This window comes from Falco peregrinus, chromosome 10, assembly GCF_023634155.1.
Source record: "Falco peregrinus isolate bFalPer1 chromosome 10, bFalPer1.pri, whole genome shotgun sequence".
Classification (NCBI taxonomy): domain Eukaryota; kingdom Metazoa; phylum Chordata; class Aves; order Falconiformes; family Falconidae; genus Falco; species Falco peregrinus.
This window is the reverse complement of record NC_073730.1, coordinates 32,611,425-32,631,401: the sequence shown is the minus strand read 5'-3', so window position 1 is coordinate 32,631,401 and position 19,977 is coordinate 32,611,425. Positions and strand designations below refer to the sequence as shown.

Sequence of the window (19,977 nt, the reverse complement as noted above, 5' to 3'; positions counted from 1 at the left end):
GTCTGAACCCTTCAACTGATTAATGACCTAGTAAAACATTCACCATATTCTCTTTCCTCTCTTACACACTTCACACGCATATATATATATATATACACCCCTCCTATGCATGTTGAGACCAGTGCACAGAGGTGCAACACTGACAAAGGCATAAAGTGTGGCAAAGGATAGGGACGAAACAGATGAGAAACTCATTTATAGAAAAGTATTTCTATATGAGCTTTCTGTCATTTTGGAAAAAATCCACTATCTTAGAGTGTTCTGGGGAGAAGTAATTAGCAGGACTTGCCAGATGTGAAGTATTTTGGCCCAAATTAAGCAATGTGTCATAGCCTACAAATGAATTATATCAAAGATGACTTGGGCTGATATACAATGATATGCCATACTGGCATGTCAGACACAAGTTACAGAAAAACTATTTCTTATAGTTTCCTCTAATTTTCACAGAATCGTTTCTAGATGTGCAGTCTGTTCACACAAGTGCAGCTAAACTGCCCATGCTTTGAAACCACTGCTTTCACGCACTGTATTATTAGAGCAGCCTATAGTCACTGGTGGTTGTATTCTCCTAGCCCTGTTACAAGGTAAATACGTGCATTCTCAAGGCCTTCGCAATGCCACAGACCTCCTTTTTTCTTTAACATTGTTATCTGTGGCCCAACACTGCTGCAAGCTGGCAGGACCTCCAGTAACATTGATGAGATGTATCAGCAGACAGAAAACAAAGCACAGCTGCAAGTTTTAACTGTCAGCTTCCCCGTCTCACCCATGGAAGTCTCAGAATCTCATGCTGTCATATAGCACAATATGGACAGACTGACACACCATATATGAACCTTCAAAAGACAGATTTTTAATGACTTATAACTGCTTACACCTGAAAAAAATGTATAGTTGCAACAGGCGTTTTCTAATTAATTTTCCAAACAGTCATCATAAGCTCTAGATGGCATTTTTAAAGCATCATATACACACTATTTAAAAGTCCCTCTCAACACTTTGTGAAATATAAAAGCAGTACCAGCTTACTCTGTAGAAAAGAGATTGATTAAATGAATACCTCTTACAGTTTAATTCACCATATGATCCACGATTAGAAAACCTGTAGGTTTTGGCAGCTACAAAATCTTTCACCTACAAAACTCTGCAGTTAGCAATGGGAAGAATTTTCTCAGCAGAAGGTCAGTGGCACACAAACCAGAATGAAGCAAAACAAGACAGGAGACTAGAAAAGGAAAAAAAGAAAAACAAAGGGAGAACAGTATCTACACGTGTTCTTGCTGTAGGCTACAAAACTTTCAGTTCTTCTATACTAGATACATAATACGATACTATGAACAACAGCTTGCAAGTAGAATGATAGCCCTAATTAGTTGTATCAAGCACAGCAAAGAACTTACCCTTACATACAGCCCATGCTTCCTCATCACATTTCTCACCACTAGTTCTCAGTTCAAAGAAATTGTATTCCTCCAAACTCAGAAGGCCATTTCCATCCAAATCAATTGTTTCAAATATATCCAATAATGCTGCTCTAAAAGATGAAAAAGGCAGAACTATTTCCAAATACTTATTTCATTTACTGCCTCACAGTATTGTCGATAACTATTCAGTCTATTTGAGAATATTCTGTACAAATAGTACTTCAGTAACATACAGCTTTTAAAAAGCTAGATGCTCTTCGGAGCACGCATTTTTATGATAGTTACTGTGCCTATCTAGGAACACAACTCACCGGAACTCCTTGGTCAGAGCCAGGTCTCCATCTTCACCTCTATACACCAGTTTTGCTTCTCCAGTACTTTGTGTTTTTACATTCTTCAACCTACAGCCTGTTGTGAATGGGAGCAGCCAGTAAACACCTGATCCAAGCTCCCCTCTCCATCCAAACATCTACTCTTGAAGGAAGACAGACAAGTTTGTAAGTTATTTCTGTATGAATATCATTAGTAATCAGGAAAGGTATCATTTAAGAAGTGATTAATTACTTGAAAACACTGGTAACGCTAGGCTCTTTCCTTAAAGAAAACGTCTACAGTGAGATGCTATGTGATGCCATTTTAAAGACAAAAAACCTAGTGAATGTCTTAGTTATAATAAGATTAAGAAAAACATACAGGACCTGAGATGAGGGGATAACGGTCATTACTAGAAATGCCTAGTAACAGCCCTATCACTTTTCAGATCTGTAACACACTTTAATTGTTACACTAAAAAGCAGCCAGAAGCAGACAAACCCACTGAGTTTTTAATTTCCTCCCTCACTGTTCAGCTTTGTTCAAACTAGCAGCAAAAACTTCCTATTTAAAAAGTCACAAGTAATGTAGGGTTTAAGAAGCAAGCTGAGTTCCCTGTGGCTTGGAAGGGGGAAGTCAGCTAACGCTGACATTTCTCCTCCTTTATTTCTTATAGCATAAGAATATTCTGTGCACTATGAAGTTCAAAACCATACATATAGCAAGGAGAAAGAAAACAAAAGGAAATGTTAACAAATTTTACCTTTGACATTTTATCTTTCAAGATGGAGGGATACAAATGAGTTTCCACACCCCACATCTATACAGATAACCAGCAACTCAGAAATATTTGCTAACACACCACATGATAATATGGTCCTCACAAGAATTTCATTAAACTTCCACACACGTGGCTTGCAATTCAGCCCATCCAAAGGGCATAAGTAAGACTGTATTACATCTCACCTTGCACAGCTGCTGTCCATTTTGAAAGGGAACATGCACAGAACAAGTGTTTCTTCTCTAGTTTGATTAGGTACAGTTTGAATTACTTCCGAACACATGGGAACTCACCCATGCAGCATTTAAAGATATAACAATCAAAACAGGAAGACAGCAAAAATATCTAACCTCTTTGTTTTGTTGTTCAGTAAAGCCCATAAGGTGTAGATTTTCTTGGGTTTCACTTTCCTTCAGAATATACAAAGCTGTATCCACTGACAACCAATTACAAGGTTTTCCTAAAAAGAAAAACATTGCCAAGAAAAATGCTTAATAATGGCACAAAACTGTTTTTCTTTCAATCCAAAGTAGGTATTTCCATGGTATTTATAATACTGATCCCTGTTAAGGCAAGATAGGAAAAAAAAAAATCCATTATATGCTATTGGGATTACCTTTCCTGTTTAGGCCGATCAGATAAATTGTTCCAAGTATTGTGACACTTGCAGATAATGATTACTATTAGTAGGTCTAATACTAAAAGCTTTGGTAGTTAAGGAAGCTCTTTTTGTTGTTTTCTACCATTAGAACATTATTATTATTATTATTATTACTTTTCTTTATACTAAGGCTCCTAGATATTTGCAATCAAGTATGTTAGCAAAATTATATCATATTCTCATCTGATGTTCTGTAAAATATTGTTAAACCCATCTAGACTGGAAACCCAGATTATGTGCAAAAGCTAGGGATACCAGAAGATTTAAATCTCAGAAGTGTAAGTTTAAATCATATTTTAAATTTAAGTTGAAAGATCCTCCTACATGGCATCACATATGATTTGTCTGATCACGTATGATTTGTTTGTCTTGGGATGGACTGGAATGGAGGCCTGGTCCTACATGGATGTTTAACAGATGCCATTTGAATCTCTCTGATTTCTTGTAGCTGCTCAGTTCCTGGCACAATCAAGAAATGAGCTATTAAGTGGTCTTCAAGTTAATCAACCCACAGCAAAACAATGAATGTAGGGGCTTAGTTTTTCTACAGTTAGGAGTCACGAATAGCAAAGAGTGGCTACACACCACATAACTTTTTTACAAATTTGAAGGTATTTTTGATTTCTCATAAAAAGGTAATTGCTCTGCTAACATTAACCTCTTCCTTACATAGAAGCATTATGCCTTCCTCTCCATAACAGAAGATATTTCTACATACAACAGGACAGTAACGTTGTGTAGTGTAGTAGCACAGGGATGTGGTGATGCGGAAGATCACGTGTTCTGACGGAAACATAGGAACTAAGTAGAAAACCGCCCACGAAGGGCTGGCTCTGCTACTTGTATGTAAGTGCCTGTGTCTTTCAATAAACTGCCATTTTGCCTTCCTCTCCATGAGAGTCTGATGGTCCCTCAGGTGCTGCGCTGAGGTTTGGACACGTCATAAGCTACAACAGTGTAGAAGTAGAATTCTTTTTTTTCCCCTTCACAAAAGAGAAGCAAGTACTTTTTTGGTTACACAGAATGTCTGGACAATCCTGCAGCAGAACTATACTAAGGCAGAGTTTAAAAGGGCGCCACATGAAAAAAGAAAAGTTATGAGCAGAACACTGAGACATCCTGTTATTCAAATCTGTTAGTATCAAACCACCATTAGAAGTCAGTCAATCAGCTTCCCATTTCAGCCAGATAGTAACTGAAAAATAACTATTTTCCCTCAATTATTTGCAGTGAAGTTTTTATTACCAACCTCAATCAGAACCAATTACCAACTTGTAGCACAAGAGCCAGTCCAGGTGACTCAAACATCTTTGGGATCTAATGGCTCCTGTTTCACAGGATTAAAGAGGAAATAATCTACATGGAGAAAAAACAATTTCAACGTAGCAACTGAAGACCCTTGGTGAATCACCAGAGAGAAAAAAGCCAACACTGTTTGGAAAAAAGCAGCACAAAGGCTGACTCATCTCAGGTGGCTCTAATGCTGGACTTCACTCTTTTAAGATGAAAATTAAAATTGGTATACTATGCTATACATCCATCAGACAAGATTCATAATGAAAACATCAAGATACCATACTGCCATAAAAAGCCACAATCTGTTTTAAGTATTTACAGAAGTATCTGATGTGGAGAATACAAGATCCTTCAGGCAATACTCACCTTGTGTCGTCGTTTCTCACAAAGTACATCAACACCTTAAAGGAAGATACTGCAAACAGTGCTAACATTTCAGTTTCGTAGTCAGAAACTCCACAAATGTATGGCCAAAAATAATCTAGGAGGTTGCTTGACTACAAACAGAAAGATAATGGACTTAGCTGATTTTCACTGCCCAGGCAGTGAGCACAAAATCATGAAGCAGAAAATGTGGTGGGACAAGTTAAGTTGTATTTTCAATAGGGTTCTGTCAACAGAGAAAAATATCGCAAAGTATTGAAAGTAAGAAAGGGAGAGATGTATCAGCATGAGAAGAGAAAATATTTTTTATAATGGAAAATTCTCCCAAGAAATACAAATACACTTACCTTCTACCTGACGAACATTTAAAGGCTTGATGGTAATACATACTGTAGACCTCTCAGGTAAGTACAGCTTGTACTTGTGACTAATGATTTCACCATCATCTTCTAAGTAGAAGCATCCCTTGGATTGTGCACATTGCCAGTCCTGGAAACCAAGGAAATATTAGATGTTGCCTTCATCTTTGATCAAGATAAAAGCTTCTTCTCTGAAATATTAATTAATTTGAGGATTTAATAAATCCTGCATAAAATACACCACTGTATTTTTTTTACAATACTGTAAAAGGTACAGCACTGATCTTCTGCTTTAAACAAAAGTAATTTTCTCATACAGTCCTTTTTGTAGTTAATTTTTGCAGAGCAGTTAGTAATATTGCTTCACTTGTGAAAATGCATGAAAAACATACAATTGCCCCAATGCTCAAATACTGGAAATGAAATTTAAATTGTCATGAAGAATCATCTAAATTAACAAAATTCTCTGAATTATGTGACTTGCCACTGAAAGGCTGGAATTTTGCTACATTAGTTCCATCAGGCCAATCAAGCAAAGAACGTAACTGATTAGCTGAACAATGAGGAGTTGTTTCCTTCAGACAAATCACAAACACCAGCACTGGTCCATTTAAGTGATTCTTCTTGACTTCTGTCAAAAGTATTGGAAAGACAAACTGAAAACTGTTCTGTGTGTGAATAATATCGTTTCTAGAGAAGCCATGATTTTGCTGAGATGCTAAAACAACTAGATGCTTCAATTTTATTGTTTTAATAGCAAGTCCCAATTTTCAATTTAAAATATAATCAGAATGATACTTCCTTAGCAAAATAAAAATGAAGTACCTATAGATGTATTGTATGCTTTGAGGAACAGAAGTCATTCTTGCTTTGCCTTCACTGATCTGGATTAAGTCCACGGTTTTAGTCACTTTCCTAGCAATGGAAGCTAATGTTTCTGAGCAGAGCCTAACAGAAGGAGTCTTTCAGTGTCATCTTAGTGGAGAGCTCTGTCCAGGTGGCTGTACCAATGCTCAGTGTTCAATGTCACAGGTAAGCTAACACAGATTTGAAAAGAGAGCTTGTAAAAAATGGAAAACTTTTGCATGTAACTCCCAGTAACGAGGCTGACTACTACTAAGTCCAACTGAGGCCAAACAGTCTTCATTAGAATGCTACAATTAATTTCTCCTCTTAAAGAACCGATCCTCATTACAATGCATTCACACTCAGTTGATGATACTTTACAGTCAATGACCTAAAGGTGTCAGGCAAGAACTGGACTTTGCTAGCATATATACACCCAGGATGCCAAGCAACACACGTGGTAATACATGTAGCTCTGATCCTGGATTTAAATTTCTCCATTCAGAACTCTGCATTTCTTAAGAATGTAAAGTACTCTGGAACTCATGGATTTAAGAGCCTTCAGTCCTGTGCCACAATTTTGCCACTGATTTCTGTGGGAACAGGATCAACTCCTCTATACTAAACACTTCTCATTCAAACATTACCAAATTCATCTTTATTATACTCCTTTTTGCTTTAAGAACTTTTATAAATCAACCAAAACAAAGAAACGTACTTTGAGAAAACTCACCATCTGTGTTGGCATAGAAAGACTGCAGAATCTAATACTATCTCTCACTTCATTTTCTGTCTCTTAATCACTCTTACAAGTTTCACACAAATAGCACAAACTCAGCTATAAAAAGAATCTTCACCTTAAAGAAATAAAAATATATCACCCTGAACACATGAATGTAGGTATATGAGAATTCCAGATTTTACATAGCTGGAAACTGTCTTAATCTCAAACTGCACTTTATTATGGTGAAACTACCCTGGTCCCATCCAAGATGTTGATCTAAAGGCAGCAAGTATTTAATCTTCAGTACTCCAATAGTTTTGGTAGCATAATGCATCATACCAATTTTAGATGTCAAATTCTTCTAATTATATTTGCATACAGTTGACAATACGGAGTACTTCTAAGTACCAATACTATATACTTTGCAACTTACTTTCTGCTGTTCTCTGTAGGTTTAGGATTTTTCAAGAAAATTAAGACTATGCTAAGGAAGTTCTAAGAGACTTTAGAAGTACACATACTTCCTCAGAGCACAAGCTATCAAAAAACCAAAGATCAATTAAGTTATCTAAAGTAATATGGGACATCAAATCCCTGGTGGAAGCTAATAACCAACTCCCTCTCCTCCCATAATCTTTCCCAGTTAAAATAACGTGTTGGATCCAGGGCCTTCGTGGAAACCTATCTTCTCTGCCATCAGAGATGCAGAGGAAACAGCATGCTATTAGAGGAACAATGATCTCATCTCACCAGCTATCTACACTGCAAAATAAGACAGTGAAAAGCAAGGTGAAGCATTCAACACCCTGCCATCCATACTGTTTAGCTGTTAGCTCATTCCATGGCTCTGTTTCAGGTGACTACAGCTAGTGCTCTTCAAGAAAACATGTATGCAGTTCAGAAGATTTTTCATTTCAGGCATCATTTTCAAAGAGGAACGTGCATGTAACTGCACTTGATTTGGCTTCCTGTGACCTACACGGTCAACATCATCCCATCAGGTTTTAAAACCTCGCACACTCTGTGCCATGACCTAACCTACAGCTTGTAATGTGTATTCTTGGTTGGGATGCAGAGACATAAGATTATGAATAGCATTGAAAAATAAAATTTCTTAAACCCACAGAACTACCACATGGGTTCTAGGAAAAAAGAAGCAAGCCAAGTGCCATTTAAAGTAGACACAATCTGCTTGACAGGGTGCTAGGCCTAAGCCTTGTGGAAGTGCAGCTACCTATGCTACTTGGTCCACAAAGTCAGAGATCTGTCCCTGGCCACCTTCTATGTGGTTGTATAGAACTAATTAACAAGACCACCTAAAAATTTTGTATCAATCTTTATCCACTAAACTAGATCTCTAGCGACAGGATAAGCAGAAGGCGTCCAATCACAGAGAACAATTAGGAAAGAGGAGAATAGAGATAAAACGTTACTGGGACTTAACACTGAGGATTAAACATGGAGCAACAGAGTTCTCTCAGTCAAACAGATGGATAATGGGAGTCCATATTAACATCAGAGACAACATAAGTCTGTCCTAGAATTTGAATATGTAGTTTAGTCTGTTAAATCACCTCTAGTACTATTCCACTCTCAGTGAACTGTTTATTCGAATACTTCCAAGACTCCTAACTTCGTGTAAAGTCCATATGCAGCAAATTAAGATTTATCCTTAATACTTGACACAGCTGAGATAACTGGTTGCTAGCTCGTTTAGCCTCTAGGCTTAGTACCTTACAAAACTGTTTGAAAAATTAATGATGTTTCAAAAAGATCCAAGTTAAAAGGTTTGCTAATTAAGTAGTATGGCTGTTCTTTGAGACATAAAAGTGCATAATATAAATTTAAACAGCAGTCCAAATGTGCTGTAACTATTTGAAAGGATACAGTGACAATTTTCACATACAAAAAATTACTCTAACAGCCATGTTCTACTCCCCCTTTCTCACTATGGCAGTGGTCTTCAAACCACCACCTCACAGACAGTCCTCAGAGAATAGCTCTGTCCTGTTTGTTCACCTTCCATTTTTCTGCCTGTTACTTCAGATGAAAGACTACAGGTTTTGCAGTTTTGCTTTCAGATAGACATTGTTACAACAGGGAAATCACACAATCCAAGTAAGCAGGGGAAAACAGCTCAAGGAACAACATGCACGTTAAGATGTGAGCAACAGTAAGCAAGTTTGACAACGTTTTAAGAATCAAATACTAAACTGTTATTCTTGCAGAGAGCATGAGGTGGTGCTATATTCTCTAAATTATCCATGTCAAATTACAAACAGGTATGTAAATTTGGGAAGCGAAAAGATTATTTTCTGGGTTGATTATGTCACTTCAAAGCATAACAAAAGTTGTCTAATAATAGCTAACACAGTGGGAAATGTCTGTATTAGAAATGTTAGGCACTACCTGCTGCTGCCAGCGCTGATCACTGCCCAAATAATGCATTCCACTGCTATTACAATTTAGGTTATTATTGACATTGTCCATACAGTCATGCAAAATTCCAAATAGAAAGCAATGTTTCTGAGAGGAATTGTTCCTATGATTAAAGCAAAGAACTTCAGTTCAACGCTTTGTCTTGTATAAAGCTGTTCCATCTGCACAGAAAAACTCTTGCTAGTTTAACTGTGTAGGGCTACTTCACAGACATGAGCAGAGGCACATAACTTACTCTCAGGAAAAAAACTTTTGTCAGGTATTTCTTCTGCTACCCACTGTCTGTACAGGTCTTTCACTGACTTCAGAGGAGCAGAATGTAAAGGTGAGACTCCTTGGCATGCATAGTTTAGCTACCCAATGCAGGTAGAAGATTTTAGAACATGATGATGATGTTTTGTTTGTTTGGGGTTTTTTTTGTTATGTCTTTCAACCTTGACTAAAACTGTCACAAAGAATACTTTGCAGAAATTTAAGATCTCCATTTGCCATCTTTTAATGAATTTCAATTCAGCTACAGCCAAAGCCCAACAGGTCAGCATGTTGTTTATGCACATCTGTAACACTTCTCCAACTGTCTGGTTTTTAGTCCCCGGATTTATTTATATGGCTTTGAACCTGTCACAAAACTCCACTGACAAAAAGAAAACACATGGAAGAATGCACTATGAATACATTCCATGTTTTTTAAGGGCTTTTAAAATTTAGACAATTCACCATGTTTTGACTTCCACTGTTCTGTCAGAAATGTCAAGCTAGCATTGGTCCAACTTCATGATGGCAATACTTTCTTACTGTCCCAAAGACAGGTAAACTGCAGAAAAAAAGAATTATTTCTGAATATAAGTAAGAAGAATTTTGGGGTGCTAGATTCTGATCTACACCACAAATAAATCGCTGTATATTTATTCACTGATTTTGACAGTTTGGATTTTGCTCTTAATAATTAGGGTTAAAAAAAAAATTAGTAGCTCTACTAACCTACCTTCTCATGTTTATTGATTTAATTTCACTTTTTGTATGACGCTAATCAACAGTAATCAATATCTGCAGCTGCTTTTTTTCACTCCGTTCTTACTAGCTTGTACAAAGAAAGAGGAATCCAATATTGGGAAACTGCAATGGTTTTATATACTACATATCATGTTTGAACAAGGTGAAATTGCAGGTTAAATTGCATGGAGGTCCAGATACCTAAACAGACTGCAAAAAATTCCTTTGAGATTATGTTTTTAAATTTTAATATAGAACAAATGTCATGGTATAGCAATGTCAAAGATATAAAGGACTTCAGAGTTCAATAACAAATACAGAGTTGTTATTTGAAACAAAAATGTAACTCATGAGAACAATCAGTTCAGTTTTCTACCAGCAGTTATACTATGTGGTCATAACCATTTTTTCCCTTTTTCTCAGGAGTCTCAAGGTGCACATTTTTAATGTATCTTAGTGGTTTCCAGTTAATGTTTTATACTTCTACTGCTATTATTTTCTGTTGAAAGAAAACTAGTAAAGGTTCAGTCAAGAAAGGGAAAACAAAGGAAAAAGATCAATATTAACACTCTACAAATATTGACTTAGCAAAGTGACTTTGTTGTCTTTCTCCCACAGGAATTTATATTGAATGAGTGATTTATTTAAAACAAAGTACTGATAGAACATATTAGTCTAACTAAAAATCAATAGTTTCAGGCTACAGCATATATTTACAAAGTAATGCCCAACAAACTGAATATGCTCACAGATGTGTTATTTATTTCCAATTACCTTTCATATAAAGGTTTATGATACACAATCTTTCAGACTACTTAAGCATTTAAAGTTCTCACCAACCTAATAAATTATTAAATTTTAAATTTCTCAAAAAGTCATTAAACGTTTTATCCAACAGTGGTTTCATTTATAAAAAAACCACAATTTGTTCTATTAAACCTTCACACCTGAAAAATTATTTTCAATAACTAGATGTCAGCAAAACCAACAGTATATAAAAATGTTAATAATAATATGTATCAAGAAACCTCTCGGTACTTTATAGCTGCCCTTGACAAACTATAAATAAAATATAAGCTAAAAATCAGAGAAAAATGGTTTCTTATTTAAAATACGATAACATATGTGCCTCGAGGAAAACAGCATAATTTCAATAGGACTAGCTTACATGATACCTTCACTGTGTCTGGCTCAATTAGCTTTGTGTTTCTGTTGCTACTGGCGCCCATGCTGATTGTGGTAGAAATGGATGCTTTGCAACTTTGAGCTGATGAGGGCTTTGAAGGAGTTCTGCTGTCACCTATAAACATAAATATTTAGTTACAATTACATTATTTCAATGCACTCCTAGTGCTATTTATCATAAAGGCTTACATTTATAGGTACACAGAGAAAAACTGGATGACAAGAACTTCAATCAGAGAAGCTGATTTCCCTTGTAATTATGTAACTTTAAATAATTTATTACCCAAACATTTTTACTTTGCTGACTGTACGTCCCAGGTGAATGGGCACGGGCATATGAATGGCAGAACCTTGGAACCAAATCTGCCTGAAGGACAAGAAATTGTTACCCCGTGATTCCATTTACCTTGCAATCAAGGTAAATCTGTCCTAAGTGGATAGATTTAACCTGCTTCTAATTTAAAGTTATTTCTTTTCAGGACAACATAGTTTCCCCACCAGATAGCAAATCACTTGGGCACAGCTGCCCAATGCAATTACTTCCAAGTCTTTACTTTCTGGTTCCTTACATTGGAGTAACTCTGCTAGTACAATTCTTTCAGCTACATAAACTCAGCCTTCATCACTGTTGTCATTTTTGCATCTCTTCAGTATCACCTAGAATTGAAGCAACTTAAAAGTAAACAGTGCGCACTACATGCAAATATTTCATACACGGTACCTTTGCAGTATGTTAGCCTGTGGTCTTTTTCCAGTTTGAGATGTTTTTTAGGTACCTTTGTAACTTCAGAAAGAACATTAAACTCTCATATTGATTGTGCTTGAAAAGGGGCCTCAATAATGGAAACAGACTGTTTATTGATAGATGTTTAAGGTTTCATCTCTGTTCTGGGAAGGAAATAAGTAACTCGCCTATGTTGCAACATCTGAGCATTCATTGTCTCTCTTTCCTCTGGTCTGTGTCACACGAAGAGCCAACGAAACTCACCCTTAAGAATTTCAGAGCTTCAGATCATAGATGTAGTCAAAGTCCATTTGAACCTAGAGGTCAGATATTCTACCACAACATTTAGGCAATTGTCACAGTAGAAATTGTTATTAGTCAGTAACATTCTCACTAATCTGAGAAAAATTAAATACTCAACTGTTCATTGACCCCAAGCATGATCTCCAACAGAATGAAAACTCCCAATATAAAATATAAATACCTTTTATTGGTGCTAGTTTGTGATCAGTTTTTCTCGAGATTCTCAGTGATGGTTTTGACACTGGCAGTGTGATCCCTTCAGAGGAAGTTTCAGCTTGACTCCCAAACTGCTGTTGCCTTAATCGACTATTAACTTCCAGTTTCTCTCGTGCAGTCTTGCAGCATTGCTCGCTGGTTGTCATGTATAAGTCACAAAACTTTAAATAAAGAAAAGCAATCTGGTATGTGAAACATTCTTTCTCACAGTTTTTAGGATTAAAATGTAACATTAGTAAGGAAAGGACACATCAATATGTGTAATGCCTTTTCTTTTAAAGCACAATATTAATTTTCATTGTCACGAATCAGAGCAACCACTCAAGTTACACAGTAAAATGGAGCCATGATTCAACAAGGAGGTCCAAATATTGAATAAAAATTCAGTGTGACTTTCAACCCAAGACATGATTTATATTTCTTTCTAGATATTTGAAAACTAATGGGTTTTTTTAACATATGATTCTTCACAGGGAGCTGTTTTTCTCCTATGAAACTATGTTTATGTACAAATCTTTGTGGACTGTTTATTCAGTTCAAACCTTAGTCACTGCTTTGAGAGGATGTCAAAAAAACACCTGATGCATCTTGAAAATAAGATGATCAACATATGCAATAATGTCCCACAAATAAGAAATTACGAAATGTCACAGACATAGCAACTCTCACTGATTAGCTAAGTTTGCTGTCGATTGTCATCTTTATTCCACCATTCCTTTAACTCTGATCTTCCCACAAGCTCATAAGTTTCATGCTTACTGTTAGGCTCTGCCTAATACATTAAGTTCACTTCCAGCAAGCGACCTTTATAAGGATAATAACCAGATAAAAGTAAGTGAAACAGAAACATATTCCAACCCATGTTCCGGTACGTAGCCAGTTGCAGGAGGCCTGGGGGAAGGTCATCAATAGATTAACAAATTGAGGTGTTATGTACTGTGTTTGATAATGCTAATACTGTCAATCACATCAGGCCAATAACACAAGAACAAACAATAGCACTGTTTGCCATACCTTGTTGTAGTCAAGTTTACCACTGCAGTTAAAATCAACTTGTTTAGTAATGGCACTCACTTCATCCCGAGTCATTTTTTCACCTCTCTGCAATGAAAAAACAACTCAGTTTGAGCTCCTAATCAAGAATGCTGTTCACCTACGGTGCACATTTAATAAAAGCATAAAGATTCTTATAATATCCTCTCAGGGAATCTTATCTTGCATTAGATTTCATTGGATTGTGGTCTGAATCGTCAAAATAGAGGTCAACATCATAAAAAATTACGTCCCTACAATGCTACTAAAAACCGAACAGATGAACTGCATCAGTTCCTGCAATTTTGTGGTGTCTTCTGGAAACCCACCATGAATAACACATCAGCTTTAGAAAATCTTCCATAAACTGGGGAATCCCAGCTCTCAGTCATTCTTACTTATACTGTAGCATGCTAACAACCAAGAACTAACTTCATAACAATTAGTTTCACTTATTTACTTGAGCTATCCTATTGTACAAGTCTACATCTGCAAATTAGCTCAGTAGAAGGGTTATTGCAGGCATGAATTTGCCGTGCAGCTATCTCTAGTTGGAATCATTACTGTAAAGCCAAAGCAATTTCTATTCTTTTGGAACCAAGCCTGAAGTTGCTTAACAGAATACCATCTTGAGTGCCCCATTTGCAATGTGGACACAAGGTACATTTCTCAGGAAGAAAGCATGTCCTCCACAAGGTCCTCCAGAAATTTCCTCTACACAGATTCACAGGGCTGTTAGCAATGACAGAGCAACATATGACTGCTGTACAGAAGTCGACTTCACATCACTTTACAGCTACATATGTATGGTGTAAACTTGAGACTAAAAACTAATGTGAACTTCTTTGTTGGTAAACATGTGATGCAGACATATAGTCCTGGATCCATACTGGACTGCAACAAATCCTCATCCTCCCCTGTCTGAATAGCACCAGTTGCTACTACAAGCACATCTAGCAAGTTCTTCAGTCTAGGTCTAAATCAATGCCCTGACTTTATGTAACAATACAGAATTCATAGCTCTTCATGGCATAATTACAGCAGCACTCAACACCAGTTACTTCTACCTTTCATTACATAAAGAAATATTTCCGTACTGTTGCAAGTGTTCTTTTTGTTCATACAGGAGGACTGAAGGTTCTGCCACAACGTTTTGGTTTAATAGGTCAGCCACAACAAATACAGTATGTAAAGTGTTTGTTCCTTCTATCCCGGTTTCCTCTCCTCTACATTTCCTTAAAATTGTTTTATTCTCACTTTTGACGACTCTACTAGAATTCTACTACTAGTCCATTTTTAATTGTTACTACTCCCTAGTGTCTGTGCTGTGCAAGATGATTGGCTTTTACAATGAAGGAAGTTTTTTTGGCTGTACAGAGCAAAAAAACCTGACAGAACAGAGAAAGAAAATCATTGTAATCATCTGTGATGTACATCTATGTAGTTTATAGAGTCAGAGCATCAGCTCTACACCAACTTGGAAGACTGTTCTGTTTCAGGAGTTTTGTTTGCTTGCTTTGCAGATCCTCAGAGGACCTGGATTTTAATCTTGTCAACAGTTGTCATTCTAACATACTCTTACTAATGTCTTCTTCAAAATTCCATCTCCTACAATGTCATAGCATCACAAAAATCTCAGCTGCTCTTTTAAAAAAAGTATTTCTATCCTTTCAGATTATACAATTTTATAGATTTAGAAACCTAAAAATATGGTGGCAGTTCAGGAGCTAAATAAGAAGTTCCAGATGTTTTTTAATGTCATTATTTTAAGCCATATTAATGACATGTACAGATAAGCCTTATGACATTTGCATCCTTTGGGTTGATAATGCATAATCTCTAACCAAAGTATTGACTTACCATAGCACAGTTTCCTTCAAGAGCCTAAGGAACTAACTATAAGATCCAATGAAGCCCCTGGTGTGACAGAACATCATTGCTGTGATAAAACTAAAGCACTGACCTTAACATTTTATGCATAACATAAAAATACTATTTTTTAACTTTGTATCTGAACATATATAGACAACAACTTGTGAGGGAAGAACAGCAAAGGTATGTCATTAATTCTCTTGGTAAAAGTTCATAACCCTAAAGAACTGCTGGGAATAGAGGGATTTGCACTAACTGAACCAAGGGAGTGACGTGTACTTCCCTTGCTCCACTGCAATATAGGTAGGTTTTTAACAAAGCGTTCTGTGAAAGCATGAAAAATACTTTTTTCTGCCAGCTTCTACCTTTAAGGCACAATTGCTGAAAGGGACAGACAGGTTATGAACTGCACAGGAAAAGACTGTAATGGGAAAAAATGGAAGAAAGACCAGATATAACATTGGAAAAAAACCCCAAACCCCATGAATCAGTTATTGATTCTTTTGATTAGGAGTATGTGTTTACACATTCAGAATAGTTTTACTGTCTGATTTCCAAAATCTCTACTAATGGTTAAAGATGGATAATTAAGTTTGTACTGATACTTACCGTTGTAAGAATTTTATAAAGTTCATCATGTAAAATATATCCAGTGTTATCTGTGTCTATTTTCCCAAATGCTTCAAGCAGTTCAGTTCTTGTAGCTGGTTTTTCTTTTTTTAAAATATTACAAAAATCATCAAAATTCAGTGCAATCGTTTGTGAAGTCCAATATTTATTAACTGTCTTCTGAGATGGATTTCTTCCAGCCTGTTGAAGTACTGAACAATAAAACACAATATTAACTATACATTCCATCTGTCGATAAAGAAGATTTCTCAAAGCATCTTTCAATCAATTTCCATGTTCAGACTCTTTTTTTAAGCCTAATCAATCCAAGGGAAAAGCAGGTCTGAAGGACAGTTTTACTTACAGTCTCAGTCCTGTATTCTATTAATACAGACTGACTGTGACCTTCCCTGGCCCGGAATTCTGTGGTTTCTATCAAAGGTTCAAGCAGCCTGAGCAGCAGATAAGCTCACTCACATACTCTTTTGAAAGGAGTCATCAAACAGGCAGTACCTAGCATTCTAGATCATCGCTTATGAGCCACAACCCAGCACAGAGATGATGTATGCCACACTGGTAAGAATCTCACACCCACTTTCTTCTACAGAAAAAGGAAGAAACCAGAGAGCAGTCTGACTTTTTGTAACACAATATTGCAGGAATTATTCTGCTCTGATCTGCACCTTCCACTTACTCATGGGCACTGTTCTACTAAACTCAATGGGATGTCCTCCTCAAAAGAAATGTGATGGGTTCAAACCATTAAGCAAAATACCCATGAGTTCAGAGTCACCTCAACTGACAAGTGTAAAATTCAGCTCCCTGTCTATATCCCCTATTATTTGTAAGCTTGCACATTATTAGATCCTGTTTCTACTGAGATCCACATACACTTTTTCACTAACTTTGCCCAGAACGGAGATCTACTGTAGAATTTATCTTAAGCAATATTTTATGTCACATCTATACATTTGAACTTAGCAATTCAAATCATGCAACATGGATTTCAAATGTAAAGGAAAAATGACACCAACATGCATACCTAAGCCCCACAACCAATACCATCCACACAACCACTCCCACCATTCCTACACCCAGAGTTCTTCAAAATTAATTTGCTGAATCTATTTAGCCTCTTAAAGTCTTTACTGAAAACATCCTTTTGTCAGTTTCCAGTGTGAAGAAGATACTATGTTAAATTGAAATTAAATTCAAATGCACAGTCTATCTGAAACTGGAGGGATGCTTTTACACCTTCCCATATAAACAAGGTTTTTAGGGAAAATCCTTCATCTCTACCTAGGCTGGCAGTTTGATTTTTAGCCAGCTGACCAATGACCAAATCTATCCTGGCTGAGAGCAGTTCAGCAGCATCTGTGAAATGAGGTGGTGGCATCGTTGTAATTCTCAGTAGGCAACTGTGTCACCATAAAAACAAACAAACAAAACCAGACACCTTTGTTGCTAATCTCCGATTGAATGCCAAAGACTAAATAAAGATTTCTGCCCTGTCACCTCTACAAGCAGAGTCAGGAGAATACAGCAAAGCTTACATCTTTATCCATGCAACGCCTGGGCACATAGCAATTGTGCAAGGATTTCCATGTCAAGGTCAGCCAAGGAAGGGCAGTTACTCTGTGTGTTTGTTTACGTGGATAGCAGAGTTCCCTGGAATGTCAATATAGCACAGTATTCACTTATATTTAACAGAGTATCCTTCAAATACACGACTATTTTTATATATCCAGAGAGATCAGCACTTGCCATACCCTACATGCTTCCCAAGTTTGTATTTTTGAATGTTCTATTAATCTGCACCTTTTATTTATACTTCTTCACAGACCGATTCTGCTAAATACCTTACGTAATATTACAACACAGGAAATGAAGCTACTATCTGTGAATAAGTAGAACTCAAACAAAAAAAATTTCGCAGGGCCAATCTCAAGTGAGCATTTTACAGTTTAGAATATTAGCCAAACATCACGTAGCAAGAAATGCTTAAACACTGGCACCACTCATTTGGTAAATGCCACAATTTCCTTTAGCTGCAATATAAGTCTATAGTAACTCTCAAAGTTTACAAATTTTAAAAGAAGTTCTTAAATATCTCTGAAAAGACTGGGAGCCTGAGCAAGTATTTGCCCTTTCTGAGCTGACCTTGAAACCACAATGCTCAAACACTTGCTATGTAGTGAAGTGGCATATGGATAGAGATGAAAGCCAAAGCATATATAAAAGAGATTACATTTGTTCACACCGCTCCTATCTTAAAATCCAGATTATCCAAAACTATCATTAGGATGTTATAAAGGCGCTTTTATTATAGCTGAGAAAGCCTGGGTAACACTAAGTCACATGCTGAAAGAATGTGCTTGCTAAAGGGTAGAATTCCAGGTACTGGTATAGGGAAAGAAGCTACAAACAATCAGCACAAGAAGTACGCTCAGCTTTTACAGTGGTGGTTTCCATGTGGAGACCTCACTTATTTTAGGCACAGGCAAAGCAGCAATTTGTAAGAAATACTTCCTCAGATATGCAAAAAAAAATGTGGTCACTAGAATTAGGACATAACTAAATGATTTGATAGCTTAGCATGTTTTTGCTTTTAGCTGTTGCTTGGTTTAATACAAACAGCTACAATGCCATAATACACATACCTTTTACCGGCACCATAATCTATGAGGATGACTTGAGAAAGCAACCTATACTGCCACCAATCCAAACTGCACTCTGAGCTGCACCCCAAAAACCACAAAATAAAAATCATTAGTTTTATGATACATTTTGGTTCTCTTTGTCTAACTGAAGGTTTATGCTCTCCTGCTTGCTTTGGCAACCATGTGAGCTGAAAACATTTTTTCAAATAAAGCAAGCTAAGATTTTCACATAATGGAACTCCAGATAGAAAATAAGACTAAGAGACTTTCATGAGTTTCCTAACACAATCCCATACTATTACAACCATGAGTAAACTTTTTCATGAAAGGACAAAAATGCTCTAAGAAAAAAACACAAAAAACAACACAACAACAACAACAAAACCAAAGAAAACCTACCAAACGTGGTAAGACACTGTGCATAATCCTACAACTCCAACAGATACCAAAGCTGGTATTATATTTGCTTGAGAAATTTTATCTGGGATAGTGAAACCTATTTCAAAACTGAAACAGGTTATTACTCAGTCTTATCTTACTCCTTCCTTATCTTACTTGGTCACTAAGATATATCATAAAGAAATCAATTTCCAATACACAGCCCTAACTACCATTTTTCAGGTGCATTTTTTTAAACTTTCCTAATAATTCCATGCAAGGAACTTTGAAATTCCATAGGTTTTCAAAACAAATATTATTAGGCTCCACAGCTCTCAGTATCTACTAACACCTTTATTTAGTACAGCTGAAGCATTCAGCTAGTTTTTCCTGTTGTACTGCTGACAGCCATACCACTTACACACAAATATAATATGGATGAAAAATGAAAACTTTTTATTTTAGTTTATGGGACATTATTCATGGAACATTGTAACTCAGCAGGAGCTTAAACAAAACAGTAAGAATCCTTATGAAACACCAGTGTCTCAAACAGTCCATTTGATCACATAAATTTAGAAAACGAAAGGCAGTATTTTCACATATTACTCAAAGTGGCTTAGAACTGATCTGTGAGACTACCTTTAGGGGTAAATTACCATACCCATGCCTCCAATAACAACCTCTCCTTTGAGTCTGCAAACTTCTGTGCCAATTAATGCCAGTTCTCATGGTGATTTTCTGTGCCAGGCAATTACTGAACCGAGATCAGCTCA

General features: G+C 36.5%; 1 protein-coding gene across 8 annotated transcripts in view; it reads right to left on the bottom strand.

Annotated features, from left to right (window-relative positions):
- Positions 1 to 19,977, bottom strand: part of EFCAB7 (EF-hand calcium binding domain 7) — a 32,233-nt gene that overhangs the window by 8,332 nt on the left and 3,924 nt on the right. For all 8 annotated transcript variants that reach the window (XM_055815723.1, XM_055815725.1, XM_027792634.2 and 5 more), the window contains 8 exons: positions 16,164 to 16,375; positions 13,665 to 13,751; positions 12,616 to 12,811; positions 11,398 to 11,522; positions 5,209 to 5,350; positions 2,871 to 2,980; positions 1,739 to 1,896; positions 1,404 to 1,537 (listed from right to left, as the gene is read on the bottom strand). In XM_055815723.1, coding sequence (XP_055671698.1) covers positions 1,404 to 1,537; positions 1,739 to 1,896; positions 2,871 to 2,980; positions 5,209 to 5,350; positions 11,398 to 11,522; positions 12,616 to 12,811; positions 13,665 to 13,751; positions 16,164 to 16,375 — 1,164 coding nt within the window. The remainder of the gene's footprint in view (positions 1 to 1,403; positions 1,538 to 1,738; positions 1,897 to 2,870; positions 2,981 to 5,208; positions 5,351 to 11,397; positions 11,523 to 12,615; positions 12,812 to 13,664; positions 13,752 to 16,163; positions 16,376 to 19,977) is intronic.